Consider the following 19,661-nt stretch of genomic DNA (forward strand, 5'->3'; position numbering starts at 1 on the left):
CTACCGGAGCTCCAGCCACGCACTCGGCCAGGTCAACGGAACCGCGATTCGTCGGTAATTTACAGCATCAGCAACAACCCGAACAAACAAGACACGAGGCCTAACCCGGCGAGTGACACGTAAGCAGCGGCTACCGGGGCACCAGCCACATACTCGGCCAGGTCGACGGAACCGCAAGGCGTCGGCACTTACGGCACCCACAAAGCTTCGGATGAGATCGACATGGACTCAACAGGAACTTCGAACCGCCGGTCTGTAAGAATCCGCACTTCCATATTGCGACGCAATTAGGCCGGGGCCAGGGTGGCCACACTTTGAAGAGTCAGTGCTAGGACTGACCGAGAGACTTTAAGGCGGAGTTAGGCTCCGAAGCCGGGACAGAATATTTGCCGGTAGTGTTGTATTTAGTCTAAGCTTTGTGTTTAAGTTTGAGTGAACATTTTTTGATGATTTATGGTTCTAGTTTGGTGTGCTTTGTGCTTTTACCGTCTGTGTACCTATTAAATCCTTGTTTGCTGTGCTGCCAGTCGTGTCTCCTCCATTGAGAGTAGCGCATGTACGCAACTCTCCGCCTCCCAAGCGAGTAAAAAGGTGACACATATCTTGCATAACTATCACAAAATGTCCCAAACACAAGGGGTATACTGCAGCTTTGATCACGTTAACATTTGTTATAAATGTATCTGTACTTTTATAACAAATGTTTTGGTGAAGTTGGAGAAGGAGATACAGTGTAGACCGCTTATAACGTAAGTCGCCGGAGTCGCGAATATCCGTACTATAAGCGGTACCGCACTATAACCAAAGCAACAATTTTCAAGGCCCGCACATATGCAGAACATGTGCACCGAGCTGCCACGCGTATGCGACTGTCGAGGAATGTGGCTAGAATGTTTGCATTCAATTTACAGTTGAATCTTGTTAATTTGTACCAAATCACGCGGCGGCGCCTCCGACCGGCATTGCGTCGGCACCGTCGTAGAGTAAAAGCTTAGGAGAGACCCCTCAATGTCGCGCGTGAACAAAAAAAAAAAAAGAATGAAAAAAAAAAACGCGGCGGAAATTTTACCCTCTCTCAAATGGCAAGGTCGCCGATTCTGTGTTGCGCTGGAACATGCGTGTACGTGCCGACTTCTCAGCCACGCTACCGTCGCCACGCGTAGAAAATGGCAGTGAACCCTTCTTTCTCCTTTATGCTTCCTCTACTTTCTAGTCATGTGTTGACCTTGCACGCTGCGGCTACGGTGCAGAGGGAAGCAGCGGCGCTGTCCCAGGCTGGCCAACGAAACTGCCAACGCCCGCTTCCCGATAACGGCAGAAAACGAAACTTCGGAGAGCTGGTGCCGGGCCGGCTGTAGCGGCGGCGCCTGCACGGCGGCGGGTGCGCACGGTGACAGTCGAAAGTGAGGGAGGTACGAGGGAGGGCGAGGGGAGCCACCGAAGCGGCGGAGTTGCGGAGGCGAAATCCGCTTCCCTGCCACCCTCCTCCCTCACATTCCACGGTCTCTGCGTGCACGCTTCCCCGTGCCGTGCCAGCGCCGCCCGCTCCCTGAAGTTTCGTTTACTGCCGTTATCGTGAAGCGAGCTAGGCCGGCCTTGGCAGTTTCGTGGGCCTCGCTCGCTATGCGCGCCGTGATATTTCACAACTCGGACTCAAGATTCTGGTTTCAGCCTCACTGGCTGTTCGTTCGCACCGCGTGCCCTTCTCCTCCACTTCGTCTCTCTTCCTCGAGCACTCCTTCGGGCGCCCGTTTGAGGGGAGCGTTTGCCGTCTCCGCTGACTTCTGTACTCCCAGGCAGCCGCACTGTAACCGGTATTTCGTTTCCCGCAACTGCACTATAAGCGATACATGTATACATAGAGTGCTATGGGAAAATTAACGGGAGTCTGAAGAGACCGCACTATCCCGGTCCTGCACTATAAGCGGTTACGTTATAAGTGGTCTATACTGTACTACGTTAAAACATCGTTAAACCATGCCGATCATCTGGTTAACGTATGGTTATCGAGCATGTTCTATGAAATATTGTCAGTAACGTGGACAGCAAGTGATTTTGCAAAACAACACATGCATGATTCATATATAAACGGCGCAAAATCTAAAGGTTCACTGTAAAATGATATAAAATTCCTAGTATGTCATACCAACTTGTCCAAGCATCTACAGTATCGGTAGTATAAAAGTTCAAAAAGCTAAATGTGTGGAAGGTATTTTTGTTAAGGAAAGTCAAGGTTCTTAGCAGCGTGCGCTTGTGCAATGCGATTTATCAAAGACTACGAAAGGCAAACACAGTGGATACGACAGGCTTAGCACAAATATGATATTCACAATTGAAATGTTACAAGATCATTCACATCGTTGGTCCGAACAGAATTCACTTGAGATCAAAAAAGTGAGACTCGTCATACAATATAAGCCCGCTACTGTGACAACACGCATACCTAATTCACTTGTTCGGTCGATTCGGCTAGAAAAAATTATTTTAAATGACTGCCTATGCTCAGATGTCATGGTCAGTTATCGATGCGTCCATCACAGGCTCTAGATATTTGCCGCGTGGGCGATACCTTGTGATGGAAGTGCAGAGAGAGCAAGTGCGACCGGCCCCGCGAATGGAGAATTGTGCGCCGAAACCGTCAGCTGTTGAACCGGAAGTGCTGAGCAGACGATGCGTCCCATGAGCCTTTACGAGTTTACGCCTCACATAATGGATTCGACGGCAAAAGCGATTTCGCACCCCCTACTGGCAGCTTCTCTGCGTTACCGGGAGCTAATCTCAAAGGCCATGCTTTCGTGCACGGCAATCGGGAACAGCTGTATGAGCAGGAAATACGTCACGGTGGCCATGTTTTCAGGTTGCTATCGCTGGCGACTGTTGTCCGGGTGTCGCAACTTGAGAATCAAATGTCTGTGCACATGAGATTTGGCCGATTTTGTGCCTGTGCGTGTAAACAAGAAAGAAAAATAGTACGCACTAACTGTTTCGTGGGCAATGAGTGACTTAAGTGGTCAGCCAATACATGGGGTTCAATGAAGGCTGGGTCGGGGAATCTTTGCGACTACATTTAAACCGCAATTGCAGATTAAGCGGGTACGTATTAACGAGGTTTGACTGTAACCGGGTTCTATGAAAAAAATCTAAATAAAGGGATGGCATAGCTGTTGGGAGAAAACTACAGCCGACGACTGATAATTCGGACTTCACGGGGAACATAAATAAGTCCGAAGTATCGAATGGCCGAAAAAACAAAAGTGCCCCAAAAAAATGATAATTTTATTTACGTTTTAAAGCCCCTGTGCAAGGAAGAAGTGGTCGATTCCTTGCTGCACATACTTACGCTTACGTGCAACCAAGTACGCCTATATTTCTGTCGGTTTTCTGTTGTTGCTGTACACTGATGCAAGGACTGCAAGGGCTCGAGTGAGATCTGCACGGCACATCACCTTTCGAGTTAGAGTCGCTGTTTGACGGTGGGAGAACTTGCTCAATTATTTCGTTGTCTAGTTCGACACACAGCACCACGCTGTCGATGTCTGCAAAGTCTTCAAATGTAACAGCGGCAGGAATCGGCACACCGAAGCCTAGCAGGTCATCAATGACGTCCGCATTTGAGCTCGTGGTATGCGGCAGTTCAGGCTCTTCAGTTGTGGAGTCGGGGTAATTCTGACTGCGACTCAAGACTCATTCAGAGTCAGACTGCGAGAGGACTGTTGAAGCCATTTGACACGGCCTGTCGATAACTTCAGGAGAAAGACTTCTTGGAGCGAGCAGAGCGCTGTCTGGAACGCTAACTAAACAAACAGAATGGTGAGAGCGGGCCATGCGCTGGGATGCCGGAATAGGATGTAATGATCGCGATGTTGATGCGATCTCACAATTCAAGCAAAGCCTCCAAGGTCACGATTTGTAATGTAATCTGAGGCGTAGTGCTGCGACCTAGAGAAGGGCTCGGGGATTACCGTTTTTCGTGTAATCTCTGAGGCCAAACTTTGTCTCATTGAGGTTGCCAGAGGAGATAATAGCGGCAGAATCCGGATAATCGAATGTAGAGCTGGTAGATGTCCGAAATATCGTTCGCCTTTACACATTAAGCCTACGCCCCGGGGCCATTGGTGGTGCCACGAAGCTGTCCGAATTACCGAGCATGTCCGGATTGTCGGTGTCTGATTTATCGGTGGACGACTGTATAATGGCAGGTAGGCTAGTGCCCCTCCCCACCACCTTGCTCCGTCCGGCTTGTTTATCTGTTTATCTGACTCGTTTATCTGTTTAACTCTGCTTCCCGCGCACTCACATCACGTGCAACAAGTTGCAGCTGTTGCGTTCAAGAATGGCACTGCTATAACAACTGAAAAGCGGGGTCACAGGCGGCAAGTGACATGCGAGTTCCGCTGAGGCATCGCTTTGGTGGCCTCAAAAGGGGCATTTTAAAAAATGTGAGAAGGTTGCCGCGGCAGCCCCTCAGCTTGAGAAGTCCCGAGGAAATGCTGGGGCAAGATAAGCATGAGCATCTTGCCACGACTTCTCGCTGGCTTGCACGAGAAAACCCTATGTCAGTCAGCTTTGCTTGCTTTATGCGAAGCTTGCAGACATCCTTCTCCATAGCATCCCGGTGCTTCACGTAGTGCAGCACAAAGTCCCTCGCAAAAACGAAGCTCCGGAGGGACTGAATAATCTGCAGGGCCTTCCTGCGAGGCAGCCTGCCCTACTGTGTAATTGCTGCTGTCGTCGCTATCTGATGCAAGCACATTTGTGACGATCGCCTCATCGGTTAAGGCACTTTGTTTCCAAATCTACAGCAGTGCGCTTTCTTTTTACCGGCAATGTCGTGCATTACCAATGATCAGCGGGCGGATCAGTCGCCTTCCGTTTTGGCGGCGAGTCAAGGCCGAAAAACCACATGGCCAGGAACGACTTCGACGCAACCGACAAAGAGGAGCCCGAGCACCTTAAATCATTGGTAGAACTGTGCAGAATAATGCAGCGCCACAGCGCTATTGGGCTATCAGTGCAGTCGGTGCGGTCCATTCGTGTTTCAGAAGGTGGTGCGGCATAGAACTATGTTTTTGGAAGGGTGGAAAGGTGACGGGAGAGAGGCACGATGTGGAGAAGGCTGGAAAACAGCGCGGTGATTTGTGGCAGCTCGAATTTCTTTTCTTTTTTTGAAGGATTTCACATTCCATTACCTTTCAGCATGGACACCCAGTGGCCAGACTTCATCGTTATAACCGATAATGCGGCCTGGGGGAATTGTAGTAAGCGGGTGATTTCACCATAGAAAACATGCAAAAGTTGACGGTGCAGCAGCTTCTTTTTGTTATAACCGATATATTGTTAAAACTGATATTGTTATAAATGGGTTCGACTGTATGTGCGTGCATCTTTCTGGAGGCACAAAGTTTAGCCTGCTGCCCTGAAATAACTAAAAACGCCACCAAGTTGAAATTAATCATGTGAGGAAAACTATGATAATTTAGTTTGCAAAGGGAAATGCCTGTGAATTAAATGTAACTTTTGGATGATTTCTTGCTTAAGCTTGACTGTTATTGATTTATCTTTTGTGTTGTTTGTTCTTGCTTCGTGCTGCTTATATTTGCAATTTGTGTACACTCTACAACTGTATAATTCCCCACTCCTGCCATAGCCCTAACAGGGCTGCAGTATGTAAAAATGAAATAAAAAATAAAATAAAAATTTCAACGTGTACTTGAAAGAGTTATTTAACCATTGTACAATATGCTTTCCGGTATCCTAATGAAACTGTGCATCACACACAGGTTTTATTTGGTGAAAATAAGGGGCACGTCGTGAGTCATGTGCAGACAGAATTGAAAGTGTTTTGTTTCATCACGTCTTTTTCAATGAATTGCCTAATCAAGCGCTCCATGGCATATATGATTGACCTTTACTAGCAGTTCAAAATTATGCATGCGACCATGTCACAACTACAAATGCCACCAAGAACAAAACAACAATTGGTGGATTGCTATTGCAAATGTGTGTGCGATCCTAAATGCGTGTGGATGAAATACAGCTTTTGCAAAAAATTTTAAAACAAGTGTTTGCAAGTGTCACGCTGCCTTTATGTGCCACATTTTTCAGTGTCCCGAAAAAACTGCTACACAAATCTTTATAATTAAAAGAAATGGGGGAACATCTTAAGTACAATGTGTCCCAAAAATTTCGCGTTACTGGCTGGAGCATTACAACAAAAATTGAAGCCTCGTTATATCGGTATTTCTATGCATGGTACGATGGTCGCCAGGTATAATTTTGTTTTAGTAACAACGCATATTTTAACCTGCTAGCCTTGGGGGAACTGTACACACCAACAAGATCACATTTAGTGAAAATTGGGGAAACGTTATTGCCAATGTTTACACTGGGTAAAATCTGTGTGGAGGATTTGCTGCATTCGTAATGAAATTTTTCCAAGTGCCCAAAGGCGTTATGTGCTGGAAAGGTTTCAAACAGACTAGTCGCATAGGAGCAACGCTCTAAAGTGTGTGATTTAATTACGAGCAGCTTTTGTTGCAACTGTTCAAAAGAAACTGCTTTGCTGGAAATTGGCTTGCAATTCTGCGAGGTTACACGAGTTTGCAGTTTTCTTTTGCGGAACTTAGTTGTGTTCATGCCTCCAAATAATGCGAAGGAATAAGTCGAGAATATCGGTACAACTTTTATTCTCCGTCAGACCTTCATCTTGTTCTCTCCTTTCTTTTTACAGGTTCTTCTGCAGCTGAAGGCAATGGAGGAAGCCCTGAAGAGGAAGTATGGTGAGTGGATGGGCCATTTACAAACTGTGTCAGGGCAAAACATCAAGCCTGGTGGGTTGGCATTTAGAGAGAGGACAGCGCAAAAAGGTAGACTCTAAGGGAGAGAAATATGCAGGGGCAGATTAGCAAGTGCAGTTCTCCAGCACAGTCACTGCACATTGCGTAACTGCAGGCCTGTGCCACCAAGATGAAGATTGGATGTGGCATTTCTTTGCCTCTCGATGGCCGTGAATGATCACAAACCGTACAGCTTGGTGCCTTTAACATACCTGCCAACTTGTATTTTCTATGAAGTGTATGAACTTGGGCTCGGTCTACAATTTTGCAAATGTTGCATCAAATTCTACAAAAAATGTGTTCATGAAAAGTATCGCTCGTTGGCCTCCGACTCTCTCTACCGCTAATTCTCATGAGGGCAGGCCAAATTGGTGACAACAAATTCACTGAAGTCACTGGGATAAAAACAATTTGTTGCTTGCAAGTCTGTGCTGCTCAAAGTTTGCTGCGGCTTGTGCGCTGCAGTGGTCTGGCAGGTTCTTTGTTAGCTCGGTCTACCCAGTTGTCACTGCCAATGAAAGCACAAAGATTGGTCACCTGCTTTCACCTAAAATGATTACATACCTGCCAACTTTTACGAATTTATCATAGAATTTCCCCATGTTTAGAGCTTGTTTACAATTGTATTGACAGCAATAATTTTATCTTTAATTTGTGTTGGGTTTAGGGCAACACTGGTTTTAAAGCATAGAGAAACAGTCACCGACAAACTTTCTAGAGCCTTTTTTTTTCTTTTATTATTAATTTCTTTTGATTTGCTCGATTGGTCGTACCTACCCAATGCATCACCACCCTTCATGATTTCTATAAGCATATTTACATCTGTGGCAACTAGAGCAAAATGCTTGCTCACAGCATCCCTACAGAATGTCTGCAATTTAAAAAACATTTAAGCAGTTGACATCAAGAATACAATAATCCTGAGTATTTTTTACCAATTTTTAGTACATTCTGGGTTTGACTCAAGTACTTTTCAGATTTTAAGGTTGGCAGGTCTGTTGGTAGGCATTAATAAAGTATGCTTCCTTCTACTGAGCTGATGTGTGGTGAAGGCATTCACTGTATACTAAGCTCTGCCTAGCAGACGCTGCCACTAAAGGGGTCACTAGTTGGGTCACCATAGGGGTCAGGCAGGTACGTGCCAACTGATCAAGTTCGAATTATCTGCCGAATGCCAATTTTAAGATTGCAGTAAGGAAACTTTGGGCCCATAGAAATGGATGCGCACTGGCCGGCACCTTCAGTCGACTTCGTTAACGAAAATATAGTATTAACTGGAGTCAAATTAACACGTTCACTGTGACATGGGCCACCGGTGGGTCACGGCAGTTATTGCACATGGTACAGCTGTGCAGGCCTTTCTTGCAGTGTGCTAGCGACATCTTTGCTAGAAATCAACAAAGAAAAATTTACAGGACACTTAAGCTTTGCAGTCATGTGTCGGGCCCACGCCGCCATGCGAAAACATTGGCTCCCGTCACATGTCGGGAAGTGCCCGACATGCGCGTTTGCTCGCAGTCTCCATTTTTTTTAGTTTATTTGGGTAGATTGTGCCATCTCTCGACCATGTTCTCAATTACAAATTGCAGTTTCTTGTTGTCTACAGTCGAGGGCAGCACTTTTTGCAAGGGACTTGGAAGAGATTTTCACGCGCATATTGTAGTGCGTACTGCTGACCGGGTGGCGAGATTTTCTGCGAGGGCGTTTTATGGACGGGACTCGTGTGAGTTTAGTGAGTCCGAGGATGATTTTAGTGCCGAGAAGGACTATGTGCCGCCTTCAGATGGTCATCAAATGTCCTCGGATGACAGCATGTCAGACACTGGCTGTGATGACCCAGGAGTGTCATCACAGTCAATGCTCAATACTATGCTCAAGTACCGCTGACAGCCAAGGCTATAGAGAAATGTTTCTCAAATAAATCCTCTAACATGTGTTTGTGTACTAGAGCATTTTTTTCTGCATGGCGCCCAAAATGCACAGAATTGCTTCTGACCGGAATGACCAGAAACTGCGTAAAGGCTTATGACCGCAAAGGGTTAAGAGTAGAACTTGATAGCATTCAAAGATCCCAGGCTGCTATTCGCAAGTGTTTTGTAGTACCGCTGCTGTTCGGCACCCTCGGAGGAAGGAGAGAGAGGGAAAGCGGTGGCCTGTGTGCGCTGAGTTTGAAAACGACCTCACCGCGATGCGGCCCTTATGCCTAAAACGTGCTGCGCTATAGGCACCGAGCGCGGGATGAATTTGGACCAGTGGCGCCTTCATGCGGTGGTGCCGCGAATGTAATAGCATGTGGTGGCTGGGCCGCGCGCAGCAGGCGCTGCCGTGAAACCAAGTCTGATCAAACATGTTGCGTTTTTAGGTGCACCAACAGTTACTGAAACATGACTGAAGCTGGTTAGGCCATTCAATTCAATCGTTGTTCATCGCGGCATCGCGTTTTTCAGGCGGAAAGTCTGTATATGTGCGGTCTGTAGGCAACAGTGCGTACAGTGCTCAGCAATTGAAACATGATACTCGAATCGCACAGTCGGCAGCGCTTTTTGCACTGACTGTAAGCGCTGGGGACGCCAAACTGATGCATTGTGGTGTAGAGTGAAAGCGAGAACCTTCGTAATGCATTATGACTGCATTTGGTCCCACAGCGCTCACCTGTAGCGCGAAAAGAAAAAAAAAAATGACCGCAGCCGCACGCTGCCAGCGCTTCAATCGCTGGGCACTGTACATTTCCGACCCTGATTTGCTATGGTCTAGTTGTTCTAACGTTAATAAAAGCCGTTCATACGCAAGAGCTTCGTGTCCCACTTGCCTGTCTTCACCTCCACAGTGTAACGGCTCCGGAGCTTGGGCACCGAAGGCGAACACTCAGATTTGTAGTCATTTTGCCGTCTTATCAGTGTATATCAGAGCTTGCCGACTGTTTCTAAGGGGCGTCCTCCCTCGGAGCGTTTAGGCATACTAGGAATCAACCTTCGAGAAGACACATCATTGCATGGTGCCCCGCTCACGAAGGTGTAAAGGGAAACGTGCAGGTGGACCGCCTGGCTCGAGGACTAATTTTCCGAGCTGCGGACACAGCGACCCGGAAGGCATACCTCACACCTACGCTGCCACGAGATATGCTCAACAGTCAGATGCGCCAGGCAGGCAATAGTGCCACCCCACCCTAAACTCGCACGCTGGCAATCCAGGGACTGGAGACGCCTACAAACGAACACATATCCCTACACACACTCGGCAAAATACACCCGCCCTAATAGGATGACTGCTGTCCTCGTTGGGGCAACACACCAACCCTCAAGCATATCACTTGGCATCGCAAACAAAGACCAGCAGAGAGTAACTCACCCCTCGTCACATGCAACAAATTTGAAAGGTGGTGGGCGGCGTGACTCACCCGGCAGGACCTGGGAAGCCAGGAGGCAACCATGGACCAATCTGAACCATCCGGTAGAGCCAGTGGGGTCCTGAAATAGGGGTTTCACCCGCAAGAACCTCTGTCCGCCATATAAATAAAATGCTTATTCCTTGCATTACATGCCATTGTGTATTAGAATTTACAACTTCCAGTGGGGCAAACTGAAAGGCCCTTTGAAATGTAACTTTTGCCTTAACTTGCTACAGTTCCCTTCAAACACTTTATTCTGTCGTTAGCAAGAGTGTCAGTTAATGCAGAATGATGCCACCGGCAGGACACAACTGGTCGTCCTTGGTCTATAATATGGACTGTGCGTGCGTCCCCCACTGTGGTTGCATGTTGGCTACGACATACTGCCATTGAGCAAATGGTCATGGGTTTGATTTCGGCCGCTTTGGCCACATTTTGGTGGTGATGAAATGGAAGAACGCTATTCAATTAGATTTATGTGCACATCATGGAAACCCAGGGGGGTTGAAGTTAATCCCAATTCCCCCACTATGGCCTCTCTCATGGCCCCAGCGTTTCTTTGCGATGCTAAGCACCATGAATGAATCAATGTGCAGGGCTCTAGGCCGCTGCCTTAGGCGGGTGGGTGATACCTATATTCTACATACAAGTGCACGCAAGAACAGGCCACCAAAGAGTGGCACAAGCGCAAAGCGCTGAATTTATTGGCATTACACATAGTATATTTACCTGCACAGTTAAATCTCTGAAGGGAAAAAAAAAAACAGTGTCAACCAACTAGTCAAGAGTATTCTACAAGTCATATTGGTTAGCAGTGACGATGCCCCCTTCCCTTTGTTTTCATCGTCCAGCATCGTTGTTGCTGACCAACATGACTTGCAGATTACACTTGTCTAAATAAAAATTTTTGTCAGTGCTCTTCGTTTTTTTTTCCTTCCGGGATTTAGTTGCAGAAGTAATAAATTGTGTTGTGCCAATAAATTTTTCAGTTGCGAGTCAGTGCTGTGTCAGTGTGCCAATCTTTTGTGTCCTTTCCTTGCATGCACTTGTACGTAGAGTGTACATGCCTAATGCACTCTGCTAAGTGAGGCAACTGTAATCTCGTCCCTTTGCAAACAGGTCCAGGGGTGCTAGTTGACGACAGTGACTCTGGTGACAGTCATGACGAGCCGGACCAGTTGTTCCCAAAGCAGGTGCACCGCATGGGACTGGGCCGTGGCTACGCTTCGGCTGCTGCTGCCAAGGCCAGTGAGTGTACCTCCTTAACTCCTTACTGACACACATGTTGACAAATAACTCGAGTTAATCGTTTAATAGCGAGACACAAAAGTACTTGCAGGAGATGCATATTTTTTATCCAGATGTGTGAATACAGTTAAACCTCAATACAACGAAGTTGCTAAAATCGTCAATTTGCTTTGCTATATCAAAATTTTATTACATTGAAATTCAATCTTTTATGCAAATAAGTACAGTTGCCAATGGATTTTTCTTACACAAAAGAGGCCACAATATTTTCCGAGTTGTTGGGCAATCAGGGGAAGAAAAGCAAATTTTAATGTGAAAGAAATCGTTTTGTTGAATTTAAGTGAGTGACTAAAGATATGCCTTCATGCCCTGTCGACGATATCTTCACATCGACGGTACAAAGCAAAGCCACGCTTTAGTGTCCACTCCATCCCCGCAGCTGATACTGTCACCCGCAGTGGTAAGACGCTACAGTGGGCTTCTTCGATTTTCCACTTCTGGCTACCCGCAGGCTGCCAGAGCCAGCCAGAGTGCCTGCGTTTTCATCGGGTTGCTCCGCCCACTGCGTGACGCACTTCCACCGCGCATTCGTTTTACTCGCGCTGGACACTTCTGGCTACCTGCGGGCTGCCAGAACCTGCCAGGACGATTTTGTTTCTCTGGCTAGCAGATGACAAAAAGAGGCGATGAGCGCTCGCCGCCATCTTTGTGGGGACTTGACGGATTGCAGCTCGGGCGCTTGAGGATTTTTACCTCGCTCAGCCAACTGGCTTGCGTGGAACGCTTGCGTGCGCTGCCCCGGCTATTGTGGTTTTAGACTTTGTCTCGCGTACTTGTCGGCGCGGTGCGTGGATCGCTGATTGCGTTGCTTCTAGCGTTATCTTGTTCTAACGCACCATTCTGCCTTGCGAGGCAGTGCCATACAAGCGGCGGCGAACCATTTAAAGATTTTTGTGTGTGTGTGTATGCCTTGAATGCTTCTTCCCCGCCGTAAACAGCGCGCGCGGCGCTGTGACCGTGGGCACTGTCGATTATGCTTGCATGGTATTTTCATCGTATTCTGCGCAAGTTGTTCGCAAAGTTGTAGATGCTCAATTCCCACACATCGCAGTGCCTTTTCGGTTCATCTTTCTCTAGTGGTATCCCTTTTCACATCGCTCGCGTACGTATATGCGGCGATATATTTTTTCTACAGTTATATAGCGAAGGCGTCGCAGCTAGCCTATGTTTGCTCCGTCTCTCCATCGTATGCTTGGGTGGCAGCTTGAAACCGCCGTTGATGTTAAAGGAATGCACTGGTTAAGATGAATAGTGGCCACACTTATATTGGGATAATTATTACTCTCATGATCGACCAGTACTATTTTTCGTGTAAAGCTTTTTGCTGGTCACAGGTGGTGTGCATTTTCATGCGCCAGCCACAGCCCCAGCTCCTTCAACACAGGAGAAGAATTAAAAGGAGCACTATCAACCGAAACAAACCTTCTGAAATCAATATCAAATGTCGATCGGTATGAAATTTTACGCGTTATGACGTACCCGCTTTTTCGTGTTGTCAAATGAATTCAAATGTCGCCGGTGGCCGACCTCCTCGAGGCATCCTCGAGCGATCCCTTTTTCACGATTATTTACGTGCGATTTTGTGTCTTCGCATCGGACGCATCGCCGTTTGTTACTGCAAAGCGAGATGCCCAGTCGCATGAAATCTTGAAAAAGTGATCGTTTCCCCGAATACAGCTGTATATTTTCACGGTGGCAACGCAGAAATGGGCCGACTACGCCGCATGCGCCACCCACGCCGGTCGCTGCCATTCTGGTAGCATATGTTTACATTTATCCCGTGGCCAGCGCTGCCCTGGCATTCGATTTTGCAAACTTCGGGCAGCTCTGGGTTGTCTTGGGATCCCAGCCCACGTGACTTCCTATCAGAACCGGTACTAGCTGGCTGCCATCTGGCTGCCAGCGGGCTGCCAGAACTCCGAAAATCGAAGAAGCCCAGCGCTTATAGTGTATGTCGCCGGAGTCGTGAATATCTGCACTATAAGCGGTACTGCACTATAACCAAAACAACGATTTTCAAGCCCTGCACGTATGCAAAACATGTAGACCAAGCAGCCGCGCGTATCGGAGGATCGAAGCGTGCGACTGGGAGTTTTGCATCCGTTTAAATTTACGAACGTTGAAAGGTTAATGTCCAAGTACCCACGATCTTTGCATGAAGCAGACAAAGTAATAATTAAAAAAAATGTCAGTTTCGGCCGAAAGGCGAAGCATCAATTGCGATAGCAAATTAGTAGAGAGCTATAAGGAGTAGGGATAGTTTTAATCGGCTGCATAAACTTGACACATTCGCTTACTAACTGAATTAACAAGTGTGGTGTCAACGCGCACAAGCAAACATGAATATATTCGATGACCGCAGGCAACCACTGTCAAAACGCGGGCATGGGGAAACGCGGCCGCCGCAGCGAGAGATGGGTTCATGCGGTCTATCACCTCAATGGAAACTGAGCAGTGTAAGCACAGCGCATACAGAGGTCAGAGCCGTGTGGAGATCGCTTTCAAATACGGTGCGCGCGACAACACCGACAGCCGGCACAGGCGCGAACACATTTGTTGCCAGAGTACAGTAAAATCTCGGTGATGCGAATCTTGCAGGGTCGCGTGAAATATTCGTATCGCCCGAAATTCGTATCTTCAAAACATACACAATATTGTTACGTAGGAAGACGCAGACAAAAAGCTATATACAAGTATATTTACAAAGAAATGCGCCGCACTTGGCCAAGAAGCCACAGCCCGCAGTAGCTTCTAATCTTCGTCGTCGTCTTCACACTGCTCGCCTCTTCGTCAAGGCAAATACTGTTCCGTAGCACTACCCCCGGCGGCAAAAGCGTCGTCCCGGAGCGATTAAAGGCTGGACTCGGAAGCAGTGTAGTAGGCCTTGAGCCTACTGACGTGCACAACATCACTAGATGCCAGAGTAGACGGCGAGGTCGAACTCACAGGTTCAATTTCGTACGTCACAGGCGTCACCTGGCGCAGCACGCGGTAGGGCCCTGTGTATTGCGAAAGGAGCTTGTCTGAAAGTCCGACGTAACAAGAGGGCCACCACAGGAGCACGAGCGCACCAGGCGAAAACTGTACGTCACGGTGGCGGGCGTTGTACTGACGCTGCTGAGTGGTTTGGGAGGCTGTCAGTCGAGTACGGGCAAGCTGGCGTGCATGGTCGGCGAGGGCGATGGCGTCGCGCGCATACTCGCTTGTTGAGATCGCAGCAGGAGGAAGTGCCGTATCAAGGGGCAAGGTCGGTTCGCGACCGTACAGTAAATAAAATGGAGAAAATCCGGCGGTGTCGTGCCGGGAAGAATTGCACGCAAATGTGACGTAAGGAAGGGCAATGTCCCAGGCGTGGTGGTCCTTAGAAACGTACTTGGACAGCATATCGGTAAGGGTACGGTTTAACCGCTCCGTCAGACCATTCGTTTGAGGATGGTATGAGGTAGTCAGCTTGTGTTTAGTGGAGCAGGAACGCACAATGTCGGCGATAACTTTCGACAGGAAGTTGCGACCACGGTCAGTAAGCAGCTGTCACGGGGCGCCAGGAACGAAGATAATGTCACGCAAGAGAAAGTCCGCGACGTCAGTGGCGCAACTGGTAGGGAGAGCCCGCGTGATAGCGTATCGGGTAGCGTAATCAGTTGCGACGGCTACCCATTTGTTCCCCAAAGATGACGTGGGAAAGGGGCCGAGGAGGTCTAATCCAACACGAAAGAACGGTTCCACAGGGATGGTGATCGGCTGGAGATGACCGGCAGGTAGCACCTGAGGTGTTTTCCGACGCTGGCAGGGATCACAGGCAGCAACATAGCGTCAGATGGAACGAGCGAGACCAGGCCAATAGAAGCGGTGCCGGACGCGGTCGTACGTGCGGGTTACCCCAAGATGGCCTGCAGTGGGTGCGTCATGCATCTCAAAGAGGACAGTCCGTCGTAGATATTTTGGCACGACAAGATCAGATCTATCAGGGAGGAAGTTCCTTCGGTACAGAATGCCGCCGTGGAGGGCATATCGGCGAACGGAGGCGTCGGTAGGTGTAGAGCGCAGACGCTCGATGAGTGCTCGTAGCGATAAGTCCCGGTACTGCTCATCGGCGATGTTAGCGAAGTCAGACACCGAGAATATACCATTGGCGTTACTACTGTCGGCGTCATCAGGCTCGTCTACCGGGTAGCAAGACAGGCAGTCAGCATCCTTGTGTAGTCGGCCAGATTTGTAGGTAACAGTATACGAATATTCTTGAAGGTGTAAGGCCCAGCGACCAAGTCTTCCTGTAGTATCTTTCAGTGAGCATAACCAGCAAAGCGCGTGGTGGTCTGTGACAACGGAAAAGGGCCGGCCATATAAGTATGGACGGAACTTCGCAACCGCCCAAACTAGGGCCAGACACTCACGCTCAGTGATGGAATAGTTGCGCTCGGAGGGTGAAAGGAGCCTGCTGGCGTAAGCGATACCACGGTCGCTGCCGTGCTGGCGTTGTGCCAGTACTGCGCCAATTCCGTGGCCGCTGGCATCAGTACGGACTTCAGTAGGTGCAGAAGGATCGAAATGGGCCAGAACGGGAGGCGTTGTGAGGAGGTCGATTAGATGCGAGAACGCAGAGGCCTCGTTATCGCCCCACTGGAAAGGGGTGTCTTTTTTCAAAAGCTCCATTAGTGGTCGTGCTATGGCCGCGAAATTTTTCACGAAACATCTGCGCACATCTTTGACACACTTCGGAACAGGGAAGTGTGTAACAGCATGGATCTTGCCTGGGTCCGGTTGCACTCCGTGCGCATCAACGAGATGTCCAAGGACAGTAATCTGGCGACGGCCGAATTGGCACTTCGATGCGTTGAGTTGTAGACCGGCTCGACGAAAAACGTCCAGGACTGCTGAGAGGCGCTCTAATTGTGTAGCGAACGTTGGGGAGAATACTATAACGTCGTCTAAGTAGCACAGGCATGTGGACCATTTGAAGCCATGAAGAAGGCAGTCCATTATGCGTTCAAAAGTGGCAGGAGCGTTACATAGACCGAAAGGCATCACTTTGAATTGATAATGACCGTCGGATGTTACAAAAGCAGTCTTCTCGTGGTCTAGATCGTCCACGTCAATCTGCCAGTAGCCGGAGCGAAGGTCAATAGAGAAATAGCGAGCACCGTGGAGGCAGTCAAGGGCGTCATCAATCCGAGGTAGGGGATACACGTCCTTTTTGGTAACCCTGTTCAGGTGCTGATAATCCACGCAAAAGCACCATGAGCCATCCTTCTTTTTTACCAGTACAACAGGTGACGCCCATGGACTACACGACGGTTCAATAATGTTCTTGGCAAGCATTTTGCAAACTTCTGCGTGAATAACTTGACGCTCAGCCGGGGACACTCGATACGGGCGGCGATGAATAAAAGGGGCATCGCCGGTATTAATGCGATGTTTAACAGCTGTAGTTTGGGCCTAGGGACGATCGTTAAAGTCAAAAATATCGTGGTAGGATAACAGAACGCGGTAGAGCTCACGAGCGTGCTCGGACGGCATGTTGGGCGCAATCATTTTCTGTAAGTCGGCAATGGCACAGGTTGCCGACTGCGATGGTAGAGGAGGATCAGCTGAATTGTCGTCTACTGCAATAGTTACTACTGAGTGATCCTCGAATGAGCAAAGCTGGGCCAGAGACATCCCGCGTGGCAGCACTTGTGCCGTCAAGCCAAAATTGACCACTGGCAGGCAGACGCAATTCGCCGTAACAGATAAAACTGTATGAGGCACTGTGATCCCGTGTGTGAGCAGTACATCTTGCATGGGAGCCGCGATGTAGTGACCGTCGGGCACTGGTGGGGATGACACTAAGTCAACGTAGGTCAGTGCCGAAGGTGGCAAGCGAACAAAGTCAATGGAACTGAGGCGACTAGGGTGTGGTTCAGAGGGATCCAGAACAGGCAGGTCAAGGCGGAGAGTACTGGCGGAACAGTCGATGAGAGCAGAATGCGCGGAGAGGAAGTCCAAGCCGAGGATGATGTTGTGGGGACAATGGGCGATGGCTGTGAATAGCATGATAGTGGAGCGATCGGCGAAGGAGACGCGGGCGGCACACATACCAATTACGGGGGCTGTTCTGCCATCGGCGACACGGACAACAGGCGTCGGGGGGGGTGTGAGTATCTTCAGCCGGTTACGAAGGTCAGCGCTCATTACGGATACATGCGCCGCAGTGTCTATAAGAGCAGAAACAGAAACACCGTCGACTTGCACGTCAAGAAGGTTCAGATGAGTGGGCAACGTCAGTAGAGGATTTGGCGGCGTAGGGAGCAATGCAGCGTCACCTCGAGGCGCTGCATCGTCTAGTTTTCCGGCTGGGAGCGGCGTCCGAAGGGAGTCGGCGAATAGGAGCAACAGGGCTGAGGAGAGCGAGATTGTCGTCGTTGGGGCGAAGGCGAACGAGAATAGGGGCGGTTCGGTGCAGGAGAATCAATGGCGGCATTATCGGAGCGTGCGGCATAGGGTCGAGAAGGGCCACCTGGGCGAGAGTAGGCAGTATATGTAGACCGGGTCGGGGAACTCCAACGACGGCGACAGTGGCGAGAAATGTGCCCAATTCTACGGCAGTGAAAACAAATGGGCTTGTCGTCAGCCGTGCGCCATTCAGATGGGTTGCGGAAACGTGGTGTTTAATAAGATGTGGGACGGGGCGTAATCGAAGAAGCTGGATGGGTATCAGAGCGATGGGTCGAGCAAACGGTGTGAAGACCCATGTTCACGAACTCCTGGCAGACAACTGCCTGGATCAGGGAAACCGTGACTGCAGGTGCGTTGGAGGAGCTGGAGTCGAAGGCAGCCAGATAGGCGGCCTCAATCTCACGCCAGACGATCCTGGTAATATCACCAGTGTTGTTGGGACGAGGAGCGTCGGCACAGGAAGATGTTGCTGGGGTGTTGGGCAGACGGGCAAACTGCTGGTCGATACGTCGGCTTTTAGCAAGTTCCAGGCGGCGACGCTCTTTTATAACTGCATCTACCGTCGCCACGTTGTTGAATACAAGCAAGTTGAAGGCGTCATCGGCAATGCCTTTGAGGATGTGCGAAACCTTGTCTGGCTCAGTCATGTGCGCGTCAACTTTGCGGCACAGAGACAAGACGTCCTGAATGTACGTGACGTAGGGCTCTGTGGACGTCTGCACACGGCCGGATAACGCCCTCTGCGCGGCAAGTTGGTGACCGTAGGGGTTGCCGAACAAGTCTCGGAGCTTTTGTTTAAGCGAATCCCAACTGGTGATCTCATCTTCGTGTGTCCGAAACCAAACTCGAGGTGTGCCACCGAGGTAAAAGAGTGCGTTGGCGAGCATGATAGTAGGGTCCCACAGGTTATTGCAGCTGACGTGTTCGTACAGGCTGATCCAGTCGTCAACGTCTTCCCCATCTTTGCCCGAGAATACGCCAGGATCGTGGGAAGCGGGGAGAGCGATGTAGGTCGTCGAAGTGGCAGCAGCTGTCAGAGCCAGCTGAGTCGAGCTGTCGTCGGCGGGAGCCATGACGAAAGGCTCGACGTACCGTCCACTGCGAAGCTCCGTGACGAGGTACAGGGAATGTCCACCTCCACCAGATATGTTACGTAGGAAGACGCAGACGAAAAGCTATATACAAGTACAGTCGAATCCCCCTACAACGAATGCCGCTACAACGAAATTTCTGCCACAACGAAGATTTTCGGATTCCCCTTCAGCTGCCCATAGAAAGTAATACAAAAAAAGTCCCTTCATAACAAAGGCGTTTTATTCAGTATTTCCGCTTCAACGAACTTTTCGAGAGCGAAACTGTAACTGAATTGAAATTGAAACTGCCGAGTAGTCAAATTAGAAGGCCCTTCCAAAGCTGTGACGATCGTATGTCCGCTTGAACGAGGTTTTTGCGAATGAAATCAAATTCAAAGTACCGGTTTAAGCCACTGCAATCCATAGCCACGCGTGATCACCATGCGCCTGCGCGACACTGCAGGGGATCACCATAATCGCTGCCGTTTTATGTGGTTTGTGTCCGGGTGAAATGGCTACACCAACGAAGAAGCGTAAACTTCTCTCTCTCGAGGAGAAGGCACATACGATCGCCGAGGCAGAAAGCAAAAGGAAAAATCACGCAGTTTCGCCCGCAAGGCG

The 19,661-nt window shown here is 49.2% G+C and overlaps 1 protein-coding gene across 1 annotated transcript in view; it reads left to right on the top strand.

Annotated features, from left to right (window-relative positions):
- LOC125942272 (uncharacterized) overlaps window positions 1–19,661 on the top strand; it is a 119,872-nt gene that overhangs the window by 43,682 nt on the left and 56,529 nt on the right. Inside the window, exons 6-7 of the mRNA XM_049660439.1 lie at window positions 6,731–6,779; window positions 11,344–11,472. Of these exons, the coding sequence (XP_049516396.1) occupies window positions 6,731–6,779; window positions 11,344–11,472 (178 nt within the window). The remainder of the gene's footprint in view (window positions 1–6,730; window positions 6,780–11,343; window positions 11,473–19,661) is intronic.

Source organism: Dermacentor silvarum, chromosome 1, assembly GCF_013339745.2.
Source record: "Dermacentor silvarum isolate Dsil-2018 chromosome 1, BIME_Dsil_1.4, whole genome shotgun sequence".
In the NCBI taxonomy this organism is placed as follows: domain Eukaryota; kingdom Metazoa; phylum Arthropoda; class Arachnida; order Ixodida; family Ixodidae; genus Dermacentor; species Dermacentor silvarum.